Source organism: Marmota monax, unplaced genomic scaffold, assembly GCF_021218885.2.
Source record: "Marmota monax isolate L192 unplaced genomic scaffold, Marmota_monax_Labrador192_F-V1.1 WCK01_AAM20220418_F8-fsc00052, whole genome shotgun sequence".
NCBI lineage: Eukaryota > Metazoa > Chordata > Mammalia > Rodentia > Sciuridae > Marmota > Marmota monax.
In genome coordinates, this window is record NW_026693473.1 from 11,050,351 (window position 1) to 11,065,683 (window position 15,333).

At 40.2% G+C, this 15,333-nt stretch overlaps 1 protein-coding gene across 1 annotated transcript in view; it reads left to right on the plus strand.

The window, feature by feature from the left end:
• The window catches only part of Atp13a5 (ATPase 13A5), a 113,979-nt gene that overhangs the window by 47,409 nt on the left and 51,237 nt on the right, over positions 1-15,333 (plus strand). The window contains exons 10-15 of the mRNA XM_058583577.1: positions 1,636-1,806; positions 4,148-4,305; positions 6,276-6,464; positions 10,073-10,134; positions 12,213-12,363; positions 15,054-15,140. Of these exons, the coding sequence (XP_058439560.1) occupies positions 1,636-1,806; positions 4,148-4,305; positions 6,276-6,464; positions 10,073-10,134; positions 12,213-12,363; positions 15,054-15,140 (818 nt within the window). The remainder of the gene's footprint in view (positions 1-1,635; positions 1,807-4,147; positions 4,306-6,275; positions 6,465-10,072; positions 10,135-12,212; positions 12,364-15,053; positions 15,141-15,333) is intronic.

A 15,333-nucleotide genomic window follows, 5' to 3' on the forward strand; every position in this document is an offset into this window, starting at 1 on the left:
AATACCTGCCTGCCTCCAATTTCATTGGCTGTGTGTGTGTGTGTGTGAAACTGTTCACTAGTACTGTATTAACCAAAGTATCAATTGTGGATGACTATTCTTGAAGCCAAGGCAGAAAAACCTTGGCAAGTATTTGCCTGTTATAAAGGCTGATTTCAAAAAACAATGTGGTACAAGGATTTGGAGACATGTCAAAAGGTTCTGTCTCTTTTACAAAGTCATGTAGAATGCAATTGGCAAATTCACACAACAGATGTATATCATAATTGTTTTTTAAAAAAATGTTATGGGGACGATGCTATTCAAGATTACTAATAAAAAAATTATAGTTTTTTATACCTTATTATGTAAAATATGTACCATGCTAGGAAACTAGTTTTTGGGAAAAAAACTAGTTTTTTGAAAAAAACTAGTTTTTTGAAAAAAACTAGTTAAAAAAACAATAATAGAAAAACAATAAAGGCCTCAGTAATTGCCTTTATTTAATTCATCCATGCATTTTAACAAAAAAATATATTTGAACCTATTATATACTACCAGGGAAAATGAGGAGCATATAAAGTTATATATGTTAAAGTCCTAACCTTGGTTATTACCTAGAAAGAGAGATAAGACCCAAATTTGTATAACTATAATCAATATAATACTATTTCCAAATTGGAAATATGACATATTATCTTGCTAACTGAACATTTAGCAAAAGACTGATGGAATTTTAAATTCACTTTAGTGCCCTTTAAATCTGGGAGCCAGGAAGTGTTATTAACATTTTTATTTTGTCTCTGAAATTTATCATTTTTGAACTCCGAGCAAAATTTCTTTTTTACCTTAAGTATCTTGTCTTGCAGCCATCAAGGAAAGGGAGATAATTGGTACCAGCAAAGAATGGGAGTCAATAAAGGGAAATGAAAGGGCCTCGTTCAGCTGGAGCGTGGATGAGGAGAACCGGCCAACAGTGCCTGAATAATGCTGGGCTTTGACAAGCTAGGAAGAGGGTTTGGGCTTTATTTAGTAGTGGCAGTGGATAAAACTAAGGGTTTGGGGGGGAAATGGAATAATAATAAAAAGGAGAGTTTGATAGAATTTACTGGAAATGGTGTAGGAAGACCTCTATTTTCTGGCCTGGCTCCCTGAGCTTTAGGAGGGCAGAATGTCTGTCTTGTATATCGCTATGTTCCTAGCATTCAACACAGTTCCTGGCACAGCATACGCACTTACAAAATATTTGTTGACTGATTAGGTAAAAGAATAGATGAATGAATAAATGAAGGAATGAAAGGCAAATAGTATCTGTGTGTTTTACGACTCCTCTATCCCTTGTAGTGGTTCTGGGCTTGCTGAACATTTGGAGAATGGTAAGTACAACTCAGTCAACATAGGTTTCTTTAAAAATCATGAGGACAAACCATACAGACCAGGTATAGGAAGACAGGCAGATCTTAAGTAACTATTTGAAATCCAATCAAGTCTACCATTGCTTGTACCACCAGCATCCCTAAGAACTGTTATCTGACTCATGGGAGGGGCATTAGGACCCGATAAGTTGTGGTTGTCTCATTTCTTGAAACTGGCAAGTAACAGTTTTAAATACTGTTGTGGTTTTATGTAGAATCAACAAAATACTATCTTCCTTAGGAGAAAGTATACCTGTCACAAAGACACCACTGCCCGGAACAGAGAACACCATGCCTTGGAAATGCCACAGCTTGGAGGACTATCGGAAACACGTGCTCTTCTGTGGGACAGAAGTTATCCAGGTCAAGCCTTCTGGGCAGGGACCCATAAGAGCAGTCGTTTTGCAGACAGGTTAGTGGATTCCACTCTTGTCACTGTAGTCTATACCTGGAGGTGAGCAGAATGAGAACAGGGAAGGTTTGTTTAGGATTTTGGAGTTTACCACATTCTAGTAATAACAGTCACACTCTTTTCTATCAAGATCCCCTATTCTAAATCGCCACTATTCTGACTTATTTTTTGTTAAACCCCTGTGTGTGATGAAAGATACACAGAGATAATGCATATTTCCTTCAAGGCCAAACTATATTCTTGGATTGACTAATGTCCATAGGTTTCTTCTCTTTTCCTTCCATTTTATGAGCACTTGCCAAAAAAAAAAAAAAAATGTGTCAACCATAATGACTGTCAAGTCTTTTTTCCTTTAAAGGGGTTGCTTGTGAGGCTGTACATCAGACTCCCTGCTGGCTACCTCCACCTGCACACTCTACAGACTCTTCAAAATCAAGCATCAAAAAGTGAACTTATCCTCCTGCAATGCCTCTCTGTTAACAGCCTCTCCATCAAGCTAGTTTCTTAATGGCATCTTTAACTCCTTACTTTCCTTCATTCCAAAAGGGCACCAGTGATTCCACTATGGCCTCAGAGGGCTGTCCCTCTTTTCTGAGTCCTGTACCTTCCTCTTCATTCCCATAGTCACTGTTTAGTGCAGGCTTTCATCACACCATGTTTACTTTATTATAAGAAAAATGGTCTGGACTCTTTACTTTCAACTTTTGCCCTAATCTTTCTCTGATCTTGAACTCAAATCACACTTCAAACACACATTCTAGAATAGCCCAGGCATATCACACCTAAAGTTTTGCATGCCTAGCCACATGAGCTTCAAACTTCCACATGCCATTCACAACCAATGCCTTTCACAACCTGGTCCCAACTCCTAGTCCTTAACCCTGATCTGTGTTTCTGTCACCTCACATATTCATGGACACAAAGCATGCCTTGCACTTTGATGCCAATATGCTTTAGTTTGATGTTTTATTCAATTGTTCTGGATGAATTAGTTTTTTTTTTGTTTGTTTGTTTTTGTTTTTAGTTAAAACATGACTTTGTTTTTTTTACTAAAACTAGCTAGTGGGTTTTAGAGCATCCTCAGCCTTCTGTCTAAACAAAAACAAATAGTTGAAGACCATGGAAACCACCATAAACCACTGTAAAATTCTTACAAAGCAAGTTAGAGAAAAGTCTACTCCTGTTCTCCAAAGGTAATAAAGCCATGTTTAAGGAGACCAGGTATCCATATAGCAGAGGAGATAAGGCAAATTTTGTACTTAAAATACTGGTGTTCCTGTCTAGACTATATAATAGTTAATCATTTTAGCCACTAATTCAGATATTAATGGGTATTTGCCATGTGCTATGCACTGAGGGCTAAAGAAATAATTTGTGAGCTACACCTTTCCTGGAAGGAAGGTCATGATACTCTGTTGTAGGAGACAGATTAACTTATAGTTAACTAAAACATGCAGTGATGATGGGTGTCATATGACCAAGTGTTGCAGCGACCCCAAAGAGTGAGATATATTATTCTTGGTATGAAGTATGAGAATAGAATTCTAGAAACACTTCTATGATGAGGTGGCATTTTAACATAGCTGATAGGATGGGGACGGTTTAGTCAACCACATCAGCGCTATTAAAATAGTCTGATTTGTGTTTACAAAATACAAGAAAATATACAAGGTGTCTTCTAAAATCAGTAAATAGTTGGGATCAGTCCAGCAAGATAGGAGTAAATCAAATTGAAGGTGACCTCAAATCCATGCCTAGAAAATTTAATTTTATTCTAAGAAAGTGGTAATATTTGGAGCAAAAGAATGATATGATTAAAGGCAGATGCATATGTGTATATATATATATATATATATATATATATATATATATATACACACGCATATATATATATATACACACATACATATACACATATATATATACACACATACATATGCATATATATATTAGGATATTACTTGCACTTTCCCTTTTTCTTAATTTTCAATTTTTTGAATATCTGTTTTCAACACATGTCTACTTTAAAGTGTCTTTCTGCAGCATCTCATTTTCTCTAGTTAACACATTCTTCAGTTCCTTAGTCCGGTTTTTCTCAGCCCTCATGTGGAATGGGGAGCTGCACTGCAGGAGCCATGGAAACACTGATTCCCAGAACAATAGAAATGGAGCAGGCCTAAGTGAAGGCCACTGACTGCTCTGCTGACTCCTAACAAGGAAAGCAAATACAGTGTGAAGTCAGAGCAATGCTGCTCTCATTCCAAGCTCCAATGACTCTACCACTTTGGGTTTGGAAAGTGTATTCAAGGGCCTTACTCCACCTGTGATTGTCTCCATGTAGGTTACAATACAGCAAAAGGGGATTTGGTGAGATCCATCCTCTACCCCCGGCCTCTGAACTTCAAACTATACAGCGATGCCTTCAAGTTCCTTGTGTTCCTGGCCTGTCTTGGGGTTGTAGGATTTTTCTATGCCCTAGGAATATATATGTACCATGAAGTAAGTACTGGAGGGTAAGGTTTTTCAGTAGCTTAGCTTTTTTAACAGCTCGGCCTAACACAAGAAATTTAGGTTAGTTTGCTTCTTGGTTCTATCATTCTGTAAATCGGCTCTGTATTTACACTGTTTAATATGAGAACACAGAGCCACCTGTACTTATGGAGCACTTAAAATATAGCTAATATAAATGAGGAAATGAAATTTCAATTTATTTCATTTTAATTAATTTAAGTTGAATAGCTGTATATGGTTAGTGGCCATCTAATCATATTGGATAGTGCAGTTATGAAAAGTTGCCAAGGGGTCCCTCCCAGTGTGACATGTGTAACATCCAAGCCCAAAAAGCCTTAAAGGAAATACATGTTTCTCAAGTCTGATAAAATGAGAGAGATTTTGTCAATCAGGTCAGAGAGCAGGAAGGGCACACTAATTTGAGTGAGCAAAACAAAAAGAAAGGATGTCCAAGGGTCTTCTAGAACCAGCCATCAGAAAAGAGAGAAATCTAGCAAGGTAGTAGATTTAATTGAAAAGGATCTTAGACTTTTTCCTGACGTATTTGAAAGTATCCCCAGTAATCCCCAACACTTATGTGTTTTGCTTGGGCTCTTAAATTAAGAATTTAATTTTATAGCACTGGTAACTCCTGGGATCCCTTCAAGCTGCAGAGTATCAGGTTTCATTTGGATGCCTCTCTTCCTAGGTGTGGTCAGGAGGGCAGGTTTTCACTTATGACCCTGAGGTCCTTTCTAGTCCTCAGAGTCTGGTCCGGTGTGTACCATACAGTCTCTACATAGACATGCAGGGTGGGATCATAAGTGTATAGGTGGGTAGGAAAAAGATGTAAATATAGCATCCAAACACAGGTGCGAAACTCAGCTTGAATGACCTCATTATGGTGTCCAAAGTGGTGGCATCAGTGAATTCTGCATGTTTGTGGAGTGGAGTCAGGGCCAGGGAATGCATATTGGTGGACAAAGACATAACTCGAGTTCATACTCAAACTTAACCTCTGCATAGTCATTTCAATTGGAAAAAAAAGCCTCCAGGAAACATTTCTAGGACAAGGGATAGCAGGGAAGGCCACTTTACTACACTTTACTAGTAGAATGGAGCCTGAGAAGAACTAGGTGGATGAAATGTTAAGGCCACTGGGTGTAGAACGTGAGGCAGTGTGCCAGTTCCAGCTGGGAACAAGAACATTGAGCCGAAATGCAAAATCAAAGCCCTGGTACAGACAGAGAATGGAGGTTTCCTGGCAGCACTCAACATCCAGTACCTCCAGAGCAGCAAACTGAACCCCAGACCTTGTCTTTTTATGGGTCTGAACCTGGCCCCTGTGATAGGCTGCTCTGATTCAGGATTAAGCAAGCTGAGTTCTCAGGATCAAAACTACGGTAGATATAGCTGGGGAAAGCAGTCGTTGTGAGGAGAATTAAATAATGTACGGAGCCTAACACAGTGCCTGCTCCAGTGAGAGCAAGCTCATTTTAATTCTGCTTCCCTATAGCTAATAATATATGCTCAGATCTTGGCGAGCCCTAAGGGAGAGCCTTACTAATCCACCACTCCTTCACCATTCTCGACTGGGCCCCTCCTTTGTATCAGATCCTAGTGCTGGGCCAACAATCAAGCTGTTGCATGAAATGTAACCAGACTAGTCCTGGTGTCCTGGGAGCCCAAGGGGGCATGGAGGTCTGATGAGTGGAGAAGGTGGGCGCCTGGGTGCAGGGGATGTTAGGAGAAAACCAAGACCTGGAATAAGGATTGAAGTTCTCCTTTGTTCTGTAGTGAGAGATAATGTCTCCATTTTTTAGGGACAGAAAAAAGAATACTCGCCCCCAGAGAACTGACTCTAGGAAGGTTCTGAGCCAAAGTCACCAGGGCCCGCATGATGTTGTAGGAGGCAGTTGTTAAGAAGGTGCTGACCTACCGTGCTGGGCTAACTGTGTGGATGTCTTTCCCTTCCCCAGATCCCCCCAAGAGACACCGCCACCATGGCCCTGATCCTCCTCACGGTGACTGTCCCTCCCGTGCTGCCCGCTGCCCTGACCATAGGCATTGTGTATGCCCAGAAGAGACTGAAGAAAAAGAAAATCTTCTGTATCTCTCCACAGAGAATCAACATGTGTGGGCAAATAAACCTCGTGTGCTTTGACAAAGTAAGACCCAAACTTCCCAGGTTGAGGGTTGATGGTTTTGAGGATAGCAGAGCTGCAGAGTGGTCGGGGGAATGGTCTTCCAGGGAGAACACTGAGGCCAGAGGAGACCACACGGTGAGCTAGAGTGAGATCACCTTCTGGCCGCTACTCCAGTGACTCTAAAGGTTGCAATTTAGTCATCATATCATGAAATTTTTCCCTGTGAAATTTAATGTTTTTTGGTGCAGTGTGTGTGTATGTGTGTGTGTGTGTGTGTGTGTTTTAATCTTTTACTCTGATAACTTCCCTGCTGGACTTTTTCAGGCAAAAATGTGAGAAACATTTCTGTTTCTTGAAGTGCCTTGTCTATAGCTCAAGTAACAATTCCTCTTTGTCCTCTGCTTTTTGTAAGGAAAGAGAGGGCAGGGACAGTGGCCTGTGTCTAGACATTCCTGCCACTCTTCTCTCCTTAGAGATCAGGGCTCCAGGCTAGAGCAGGTGGTCTCTGTGCTTAGGGGCCTGGAAAAGTGGCAGAGGGGGAGTATGTGCCAGATGGGAACACTGCTGCCCAGGGGCAGGTCCCTAGACCTTCTCTTCTTTGGAGACTTGAGGAACTTCAGCACCAGCTGCCCACTGGTTCAGATCCTGCCCTCAGTATTGCCAGGAAACTTGGCTTGTGTAGTACAGTGAGCCTGGGTTTGTCCATCCCTGTCTTTAGTTCATTTGCATTTAGATAATTGATCAAGGCTTTGGCCATGCTTAATTAACCCACCAATGCTGTCCACGGTGCTCTTCCATTAAAGAGAGATAGACCTAGGTCAGGGAGTGTAGACAATGATCATGTTGTGTGATGTGTGCTTGGTGAAGGTCTGAGCAAAGTGTCGGGCATGATGAAGTAGGTCCAGAGTCAGAGGCAAGTTGTTAAGAGCACAGCGGTGTGGGAGGCAGGAACATTCCAGAACAGAGGACAATAGGCTGTTTGGAGAGAACAGCACTGGGGGCTGACACACAAGCTGAGAGGCGGGGCCTCATCTGGAAGGAGAATGGGAGTCCTTATCAATTTTTTTTTTTAGAAGATAAGTGACATTTCTATAGGTACTTTATTTATCCCATCTGAAGGAATTGGTGAGAAGAGGTGGAAGAAGAGAGATAGGACAGAGGAGGAGGCCACCTGTGAACAACTGAAGAAAGAGATCATTCCTAGTTCTAGGAGAGTCAAAACAGAGAGTTGAAAATAAACTGGAAAAGCCCCAGGAGACCTGACCCGTGTATCGCTTTAGATTATTTTAGTTTCCTATCTCTTTGTGTTTTATTTGACAAAGGAAGTCCTCAATTGCCATCAGTCAGAACCCTTAGGGTTAATTTAGCAGCAGCTTCATTTGGGATTTGGGGCCAGATAACAACTCCTTGGAAGTTTTCTAACAGGGATTCTCATTACTTACCCACCAGCCTCACTAGTGTCTAGAATACAGGAGGACCACTGGTAAAATATGTGCATTATATATTCATTCATTTCAATGGCCAATTTTTTCCCAAAGCTGCTCATTTTACTTCCTGTATAAAACTCCTTCCTTTTCATCGTCCTGTCATCTGCTAGTGTGTCTGGGGGACTGCTCCCAGGCTTACTTGGCCAAATTCCATATGGCATGACAGCATGCTGTAGTGCAAAGACCTCCCAACTAGGAATTGGCAAAATGAGAAATATAATCCTGGATGGGATACCAAGTTTCTGCATGGCCTTATTTAGATAGAAGGATTGGACTAGAATTGTTGCCAAGATATTTTTTTTCCAAATTTTACATTATAAAACTCTGTCAACGTGATGTTGAAATAAACACGCTTTACAATGAATTGAATTTTCAACCAGTGTTATTTCAACTTAGAAGATACCTATCACTGGGCCTCTGTGTATATATGTCCCCATATATATTTCTATTTTTATTGGTTTGTTAGAAGTTCTCTAAGACAAGTTTCTTTTCTTTTTGTCCAATTTATCCCAAGCCTGGGCTTATATTCATGCTAACAGTGCTTTTGCTTTGTTTTTTGTTTGTTTGTTTTTCCTATCTTATTCCTTTTAGAAATTCAAATATAATTGAGCTTTCTGTTTATTATTAGCTTATTGTAAAAGGGTCATTTTCACATAGAGAAGCAGCACAGTCTCATTTCAGTCTTGCTTCAGCACTATCTCTGTTTTCATGTTCAAAATATTAATGTTTAAAAACATAATCTAGTCATCAGGAAAACATTTCGGTTTGAATTAACTTGCTAACTCTTTGAAATCGAACAACCCAAGGGGATTTGGAAAACAAACACACAGGTTGGGCCTTTGTAAAACGCAGGAGGGAAATGAAGCAAGTAACTGGTCTTGAAAAGTTTGTTTTTATTTCAAGGAATAACTCGATCAAGTTAGCTCTTTTGTGGAATCCAAATGAACGAGTGAAATAAAGATTCCTAATTCTTTAATTTGAAACCTCAGAAAGGGCTTTGTCTTTCCCCATGTCCCGTAGAATTTGCTTAACATTTCTAGTGGTGGAAGACTCCAGAAGGGCTGCTTCTGGTTCTGCCACTTCAACGAACAGGACACTGTCCCCTTAGGCTGTTCATTTCACCTTTAATCTATCTCTGCCCTTCTGCTCAGTTTAAGAATGAAAACCATCATAAGCCCTTCTCAGTAAACCGTTATGTTAAGGTGATGTGCTTGAATGATAACAGATATCATTTTGATAGGAAACTACAAAATTCAGTGTCTTATGCAGAGATGGCATTAAGAAACTCATGTCAGAGGCCCAGAACTCAGTGCTGAAATAGGATATTCTGCAGTGCTTGGAAATGCTTTGCTCTGCTTTGGAAGTGCCAAAGCAGCTGTGGGGGGCTGCACTCTGTCTGGGTGTTAAGCAGGACTGATGCTGTTAGCTGACTGCAGCAAGACACCAGGGTCTGCAATTAATGAATGACTGGGAAACAACAAAAAAATTAAGTGCTGTGACAGAACTCGGTTCCATTTTGCTTTCTCGGTTACATTATATGACAAACACTTTCCCATAGTACTGCAAATCATATCTCCTGAGCCTTTTCCTCTTGTTCTCACAATAAAACCCATTCATGGACATTAATTAATATCTATTATTAGCACTTAGTTTCTCTCCGTAGTTTCAAAGCCCTTTACCAACATTTCATTATCAATCTGGACAGTCACTGTCACCCATATTTTTAGAAAATTACTGTGAACCAGATGGCAAATTGTGAACTAAACAGTCTTGGAAAGAAAGAAAAAAGAAATCTTGAGCTCTGCTTTGGAAAGACAGCAGATGCCAACTGAAGAGTCAACTCACACTGGTTCTTGTTGGATTTTCACTTACTGAGCTTCTCCAATAATAACAGCAATAGACACAACAACAAACAAAACCAAAACAAAGCACTTGTATTTTATCATCATAGTAACTTGAATCACCTGATTATCAACATAGTCTTAAGGACTCACATGTCAGCATATTTAAAATTTGACACTTACAAAGGATTTGGACAATTGAATCTGTGATAATTTCTTGGAAGCTTCAGTTTCATTTAAATCACATCATAATTAAATGCTTTAAATCTTACACTAATACCAATTTTAATTTTTTTTTCAGACAGGCACTCTTACAGAAGATGGGCTGGACCTCTGGGGGACTGTTCCTACTGCCAACAACTGGTAGGTCCCTTAAAGGAAGATGAAATGTGATGGTGTGCTTGCCTTGGTGGTACTCAAATCCATCCTTCCAGTATTGAAGGATGAGAATCACATCAAATATATATAGTAATGGGCTGGAATCAGCTCCCAATTTTTCTGACTTGTTTAATTGAGTGAGTCCTAAGTTCTGATCCAGACCGGGAAAGTAGGTCTTCAAATTGCACCCTCAAAAAATGGAATAGAATAAGGTGAATGATTGAGGAATGGAATGAAAAAAACACAAAAGCAGTGTGAAATCAAAATCAGGCTTGATTAATAGCTGCAAAGTCTTTCTGATGCAAGTAGTTGTAGTGAAGAGGTCGAAAATAAGGCTCCTTATTTTATATGACAGAGGTCTCCTCCCTCATAGAGTTCACAATCAAGTGGGATCAAAACGTACAAAGATACTCATCCCCAAAGTACAACACAGGCCAAGAAAATTGTTACTATTAAGGCAGGAAATCAGAATAGAGAAGAAGCAATAAAGATGAGGAAGCATGACACACAGTCTTGGTTTATATAATAACATGGTGGGTGGATGTAGAAAATGTTTTGAAATTTGGTGGATCAATGAAAGCAAATAGAAAGAGATGGCACCTGAGATAAGTTTTGGAGGACCTCTGTGTGCAGCCATGGCCAGATGCCACTCTTTGATACTTCTTGATGGGACCATCCAGGGAGACCCTCTGGACCTCAAAATTATATAAACATGGGCTAAAAGGTAGCTCTAGAGAGAGTAGAAAGTAATCACTTACACACCTACCTCAGAACAAAACTGGAGAGGGGAGGAGGGCCCTCCACAGAGAGTACCCCTAGTCTCCTAGCTCCATCCCTGTAGGGCTAAGGCTTGTCTTCTCAATCTGAGTGGTAATGACTTCTGCTCTTTGGCTCTGATTACCCAATTTTGGCTTCAAACTGTGGCTGAGGCAGCTGATGGTCAGTGAAGTCATATAGGGGCCCTCCAAGATGGTATTGGGGCAGGTACAGTGCAGGCACAAGATAATAGCAGACAGGTGGTGTGACTCTTTAGAAGATAGTTGGTTTTTCAACTCTACTCATGTGTCTCTGCTCCTGACTGCCCAGTGTCCCAGCTGGCCTTCCTTTAGACAGACAGGGCCTCTGTCAGCCAGAACAGTGAACATGATGGAATGTGTGTCATTTCAGTCCTTCCATCTCCCTCCCACACTCTTGTACTCTGAAGCTTTTGAGGAAGTAGAGTCAACTAGACCCAATTGCCATTCAGCTCTGAGGTGGGAGGAGAGGAAGGGAAACCAAGCCATTCTATACTGTCAAAGAGGAAAACAGTCTTTAGAGGCAGGATGTATGGACTGGGGTTTTCAGGAAAACACAGCAAATTTGGAAGGGCTGGGTAGCAAGAAATACTGCCGAGCCAAGGCATGCTTTTACTTGCCTGAAACCACCAGGTAGGCTCCTTTCCTACCGTGCTACATCATGAAACTAGGACCTTCTGGCTTAGGGTATGTAGTTTTTGGAGCCAGCTCCACAGCGTTTGCAGGTATAGCTCAGAGTTGCCTGCTCACATGCTTTGCCACAGCAAGGCCATTATGTCAGATGGCTGCAAGTAATGTCACAAAAAACCCTGGAATTGTACCAAGCCCCCTGAAGTTACAGTTTAACTTGACCAGTGGCAATCTCTGATGAAGGAAATTCATCTCCAACTCAGAGAAAGGTTGTCTAAAGATCACTCTGCAGGCAGAGCAGTCTGTTTAAAAACTGAAGAAACTAAATGAAGAAGGGATTGAAGGCAGCTTAGTCCCTGGACAAGTATAGAAATAGCAAGAAATTGTGTCTGGGCCTAGAATCCAGGACATAAAGAACATCAGTAGGAGTAGCAGCTGTGAGGAGAGGCAGAACTGGGGCCCACAGGACCCTGACTACCAGTTTAGAGAGTCTGGATTTAGTCCTGTAGAGCAGGAGGAGCCATTGAAGGGCTTTGAGTATAAGGATAGGTGCCTGAATCTCTGCCTTCGCAAACTTTCAGGGGCAGAGTATGCAAAATGATTTTATTGAAGACCTTAACTTATTATCCTCTCTACCAGTTTTCAGAAAGTCCACAGCTTTGCCTCAGGCAAGGCTTTGCCATGGGGACCTCTGTGTGCAGCCATGGCCAGCTGCCACTCTCTGATACTTCTTGATGGGACCATCCAGGGAGACCCTCTGGACCTCAAAATGTTTGAAAGCACGGCCTGGGTAAGTTCATGGCTTATTTAATCAAATGAGGAGAATGTAAAGAGATCTGTGCTGGGAGTCCTGAAGGCTTTCCAACTGTGGTTAAAATGAATTCTGCTCTGATCCTGCCAGAATTTGCCAACCTCCGCTTCAGAAAACTCTGTCAAGGAGTGTAATGTGAAATAGGGCTCCATAGCAAATAAATTTGGAAACTGCTGTTTACACGAAGTTAAAAAGATTTTTCTTCAGGATTTCTTTAATATACCATGGTTGCAATGTGAATATTCAAGAGAGGACATGATATGCAACATTTAATAAAACTATTTGACCTCAAAACCTTCTTGACTGGCTATAGCATGGTGCAAATGTTCTCCAAACACCCTGGGAGAGAGAGTTCTATAAAGGTGGGTCTTTTGTGGCCATATATCACTTGACTGTGACAAGGTGACTGAAGAACTGAATTGATAATTTTAGTTTAAATTTAAATAGCAGCCAGGCACAGTGGCACACTCCTGTGATCCCAGCTACTAGGGAGGCTGAGGCCACAGGATAGCAAGTTTGAGACCAACCTCAACAACTTAATGAGGCCCTAAGGACTTAGTGAGACCCTGTCTCAAAATAAGAAATAAAAAGGGCTAGGGATGTGGCTTGGTGCTCCTCTAGGTTCAATCTCTGGTACCAAAAGATAATTTATTTTTTAAAACTAGCTTCAGTGGCTGGTAGTTACTGTATCATACAAATCAACCTGGAGGATCCTCATTCCAACCGATTCCAATGTCTGAGCTGAGTGCAAATGACAACTGAAAGCTGTGAGCCCATCCCGGAGACTCCCATGACATAGCAGGAAGAGCTCTGCCTTCCACCCGTCTCTGTCATGTATTCGCAAATCAGAGTCAAAACTCCAAGTCTGTCTCTCATATGTTCATTTGGGATAATTATATCTCATTCACAGACCTAATGAGCACCGAGATGATGAGCTCTGAGGAGCTTTGAACACTATCGTGTGCCAAATGAGTGGAGGGTGTTCATGAATGAGCTAGCTGATTAATTACATTCTGCTGCCCTGCAAATAAAGCATTCTAAAGCCACTTACAGAGATATATAAAGTATTAGAGAGCATTTATACTTGTAAAAAATGGATGGGGCTAGGGTTGTAGCTCAGTGGTGCAGCACTTGCCTAGCAGGTGTGAGGCCCTGGGTTCGAGTCTCAGCACCACATATAAATAAAACAATAAAGTTTTATCAACAACTTAAAAAATGGAGACAAATGTTTGTAGGGGCATGAAACATACCTTGTGAAGAATCTAATAGGAAATATGTGTGGTAGAGGCATTTTAGCTTCCTACAGGCCAAATGAATTAAAGGGGGAATCTGGTAGAGAGAGAAGTTTCTGAAGTCAGTTAAAAACCATTTTTTAAAAACTTTTTAAAAAAATATTTATTTATTTTTAGTTGTAGTTGGACACAATACTTTTATTTTATTTATTGTATGTGGTGCTGAGGATTGAACCCAGGGCCTTGCACGTGCTAGGCGAGCACTCTACCACTAAGCCACAACCCCAGACCTAAAAACCATTTTTGCTGTGGAGAAATTTTTGGCATAAAGACAAAACAGTAACCAGTTTACTGGATCTTAATGAGAAGAACCTGTATGTTACCATACAGCAATATCCTTACCAGCGTCATTGGAACAATGATGAGTGATTACTACATATGACTTGGATCCTGGTCCAGTAATGTCTCCTTCCCCATCAGAGGAGGGTCGGTTTGCCTACAAGTGACATACAAGTCGGGGTCATTTTGGAAACATAAATCTTGAGTATTATCTCTGTAAGAACTGTCAGAACAGTTGTATCCCCCCAACAAAGCATAAATATGCAAGATTATTCATTGGGCTTAAGGCTGAGTCAGAAGCAGATTTGAGTTAAATATCAAAATTGGAGTTTGTTAGTTAGGAAGCCTCCACTGAGTTTAAGGAGGAATCCTTATAGATTCTTAAGAATTTTAGCTCTAGAAGGAATGTAAGAATATTTTTCAGAATAAATTAAAATCTGAGATATGAAGTGATATCCCCAAGATCAAACAACTAAGTGGCATAGTAGAGAAGAGATGCTATCTTTATTTTTCCTCCCCTGCTCTTTCTATCTAATTGCCTTTCCCATATTTTAGTATTGGTTTCTCAGTGGTATAGATTGCTACCATTGTAGCATTTAAAGAATACTAACCATTTTCAAATGTGATTTCTAATTGGCTAATAGCTAACTTGCTAACTCCCTAGTTAAATAAATTAGGTTAGTAGCACAGATATAGTATAAAGAAACAGTCTCAGTTTTATCTCAGGACATAATTCTAACCCATCTAAAAGCTATTGTGCTCCACAATATTGAAGACTATATCTCTACTTAATCTCTCCTCCAATTACTAGACATAACCATTTAGGAAGAGTCCTTGATCTGCAGCCAACACTTTTTCATCAATTACAACTTAAAATATATTCACAATATTTCTGGCTTTTTGACATTCTACAAAAAGGTCTTAAATATAAATCAACACAATAGAAATTTGACAATGACAATATTAAGATAATTATCCTAGAAGAGAAAACTATGTGAGAAGGACTTTGAAAAGATTAAAGTGTTATTAAAATGAGAGATATTTCTTTTGTATTATTTTTCTCCAAGGCATCTTATAAATGTTTTCATTTTACAATAGAAAATGGAAGATTGTAATGTGAACGCCTACAAATTTGGCATGTCAGACTCAAACACAATAATAAAACCAGGACCAGAAGCCAGCCAGGTATGATTTGCTTCTTTAAATCCTATAGCTCTTTTCCCTTAAGACGAGTGAAACTTCTCAGACTTTCACCTATTTTTATGTTCCCGGTTTTAAGCTTTATCTTAACAAACCCCATAGTTGCCTTGGTCATTCTTTTAGTCGTAAATCCATCCATTCGTTTGTTCAGCACTTGCTTGCTGACTACTGGGGAATG